Source organism: Buceros rhinoceros, unplaced genomic scaffold (genome assembly GCF_000710305.1).
Source record: "Buceros rhinoceros silvestris isolate BGI_N320 unplaced genomic scaffold, ASM71030v1 scaffold5382, whole genome shotgun sequence".
Taxonomy (NCBI): domain Eukaryota; kingdom Metazoa; phylum Chordata; class Aves; order Bucerotiformes; family Bucerotidae; genus Buceros; species Buceros rhinoceros.
Window position 1 is genome coordinate 70,010 of NW_010400601.1, and position 3,309 is coordinate 73,318.

General features: G+C 45.6%; 1 protein-coding gene across 1 annotated transcript in view; it reads left to right on the plus strand.

The window, feature by feature from the left end:
• The window catches only part of LOC104489731 (extracellular sulfatase Sulf-1), a gene marked incomplete at its 3' end in the record, with an annotated part of 36,861 nt that overhangs the window by 20,601 nt on the left and 12,951 nt on the right, over positions 1 to 3,309 (plus strand). Inside the window, exons 5-6 of the mRNA XM_010131929.1 lie at positions 1,736 to 1,886; positions 2,875 to 3,050. Coding sequence (XP_010130231.1) covers positions 1,736 to 1,886; positions 2,875 to 3,050 — 327 coding nt within the window. The remainder of the gene's footprint in view (positions 1 to 1,735; positions 1,887 to 2,874; positions 3,051 to 3,309) is intronic.

Consider the following 3,309-nt stretch of genomic DNA (forward strand, 5'->3'; position numbering starts at 1 on the left):
TCCAAGTAACGTGAGAAAAGGCAGGTGATAGGAAAGGCAGAGCTTTACATTTCCATTTAAAATTGTGTGACTGGTGCTGACGGACCAGGTCTGGCAGTAGCGGCATGTTTGTGGTACTGAAGCGTGAAGAGCAGTGCTGTCGTACCTCTGGATCCCCAGAGCAGCGTGCAGTGAGAACGTGGAGGGGGAGGTGGCTGCATTCCAGGTGCCTTCTGGTCACCGAGGCTGAGGAACATCTGCCGGCTCCGATGGTATCTTGTGGAGCAGAGGCTTACCCGCTGGCATCGGTGATAACTCTTGACACGTCAGCGTTTTTCATTTTCTATTCACGTTTGTTTTTAAAGGTACTGGTGCAATACACGGAGCAGGTACTGCCGTGTGGCAGAAGTCAGGGATAAAAAAACCAACTCATCAAAATGACAGAGCCGCGATTCTGCGTGTGTTAGAGGAGAAAACTGCTGGTACGCAGATGAAACCGTTGTGACATGTGTATGATATTTGGTTTTTCTTCACCTCTTAGTTGTCACATATGCTAGGGATGAAAACAGGATCGATGGAGAGCTCTTGTACCGTGCATATCAGTACAGCAAACTTATTTGGTATATTTTTTGCGGTACCTTTTCGTCGGAGGTGACGTAACCCTGAACGTATTCCTGTTTCTTCATTTCAGAAATTCACCGGCTGTAGGTAGAACGCCTCTCTTAAATCTGTTTGCACTGTGACGTTTGTGCAAACTGCTAAAGCGTCGTTATTTGCTTTGGTAGGACTGTGCCACGCTGCTTCTGAGTACTGGTATTGACAGCAACATTAGTTCACTGTTGCTGTCATAGCCCACGTTAGGCTGGTAACGTGCTGTGCTTTGCATTCGCATCGAAAAATAACATCTCCGCGGAGTTTAGTGTGTAAGTAAATGTTACTTCGGTATGGGTGGGATTTGCACATCTACCACATCACCAGGCATCACGAGGATGTAGCTCAGGTGAAAGCCAGGGGCAAGCGATAGAGACTGAACGCAGGTCTCGAGCCAGCGACGCTGGCTGCAGCAGTTCCTCAACTCTCTCCTCCAAGGCTACACCGTGGCCTCTGTCAGAGCTGACCTCGAGGCGATGGCGCTCCGGGGTCTGGCAGAGCCTGGACCCACCTTTGGTGATGGGAGAGGGAAAATAGTCAGTGCTCTTGCTCTTTGAAAGGGTCTCTTGAGATCTGTAACACCAGTGTGGCTGTTCTTAGTGGTGACTACTAAATTTCTCTATCCCACAGGAAAACGCCTTTCTTGTTTCAGTTAATTTGTGCTCATATAAAGGTGATTTCCGCCCTGGCGATATCGGGGCAATTTACGTTCATACGAAGGGGAAGCGCTCATCTTTGGTCCCTGACTTTCTTCATTTTTCTACTCACCTCTATCGGACCCAACATGCAGATAAGCATTTTTAATGATTAGATTCTTTTGAGAAATATGCTTTGGCGTATCCCATGTAGTAACGTGGGTCTGGTAGTGGTCTCTGAGCCTGAAAGTGAGCTCAGAAACGAGTAGTTAAAAAATGCAAAGGAAGTGATGTACGAACCAGTGAAGTTTGGGGCCACTCCCTGAGGTGATGTTTGTTGATACTTGACATTAGAAATGCCAGCTACCACACGGAGATACGTGATTTAACGGCTTGTTGACTAATCCTGTGTCCTTCCTCCCATGCCTGTGATGCTGCAAGACTTTTCAGATCCTTTCTTCTCCTCCCAGCACTCCCAGCTATAATTATGCACCAAACATGGATAAGCACTGGATCATGCAGTACACAGGGCCCATGCTGCCTATCCACATGGAGTTTACAAACGTCTTGCAGCGCAAAAGACTTCAGACTCTGATGTCAGTTGACGACTCTATGGAGAGAGTGAGTACAAGAAACCACTCTGAATACAATCTTACTAGTCGGTAACAAAATTAAATTAATTCTTTCTTTACCTGCACCAACCATAGCCTGGGAAAAGCCATGGGGCTACAAAGAATTACTGCATGTCCCCAGCAGAAATGAATTCTGGTTCTCGCAACAGATTGCTGGGGTCCTCGGTTGCTGCTTTTAATTGCTTGAGGAATAAACTGATTATTTGTTTTAAAGGGAAAGTGACTGGGCCTAATGTAAAGCCTGGTACTAACAGAAGATGCATCACCTGTGCATACCCATGGATGGACACAGGTGCCCACATGACAGCTATTCATTTCACACACTCCCCTCACAGTCTGACCTTCAGCTGGAATCTGGGAACTGGCAAATCACAGCAACTCCGGTGTCAGTCTGCTGGTGTTTGCAGAAGTTAGGCAATGCCGTGTACAGCCAATTAGAGGTAACGTGAGACGTGAACTATTAGGTGTAGTTTGCAGGACTTTTTGTTCGAAAATCAAGCACCATGACCAAAGATCTTCCCCCAGAGAGATTTCTTTAAACTTTAATAAAAATTTACAGCCTTTTCCCAAGCCCACAGCAGTACGGAATGAGAAACTTGTAGCCTATCACGGTAAATCAACTCTGAGTACCGTTTGCCTAAAGCTGTACCAGACTTTTTTCCCCAAGCTGTGTTTGAGTACACAATGACTTTTGGGGGCACTAATGCAACTACGCCATTCTATTCTGACTTTCTGGGCCTGTTTAACTTTCCCCTCTGTCAAATGTAAAACTGAACTTGTGAGCCAATTTTTTCTTCAGCAGCACAGTAAAGACGAGATGTAAAAACAGCCACAGGCAGAATGTCTGTTTCAACAGCCTCGTCAATGTCATGTTTGGTTCTGTGAGTTCAAGGGAGTAAAACAATGGTTGTACAAGATCACGCACAAAACGTGTTTTGCTACATTTAATTGAGAGCTTTTCCTCTGCTGTGTTGCAGTTATACCAAATGCTTGCGGAGATGGGAGAACTGGAGAACACCTACATTATTTACACTGCTGACCACGGCTACCACATCGGGCAGTTCGGACTGGTCAAGGGGAAGTCAATGCCATACGACTTTGATATTCGAGTTCCTTTCTTTATTCGTGGTCCAAGCGTGGAGCCAGGATCAGTGTACGTTCTCTTATGTCTGTAGCACAACTGTCGAACCTAGTGTGAAGTGTTTGCAAGAGCCTGTAATTACCGCTCTGTCTAGTTTCATTTCAGAATTATTATTGCAGAGCAATGAGTCTTATTAAGAAGCACATCTTTCATTTTGCGCGTTAATAATAAGTTACAATGCAGATGAAACAATTGTATAACGCGTAGTCCTGTTACTACAGGTAAGCTTTGGGTTTGGTGCTCATCTTTACTGCTCACCTTCTGGTTCAGC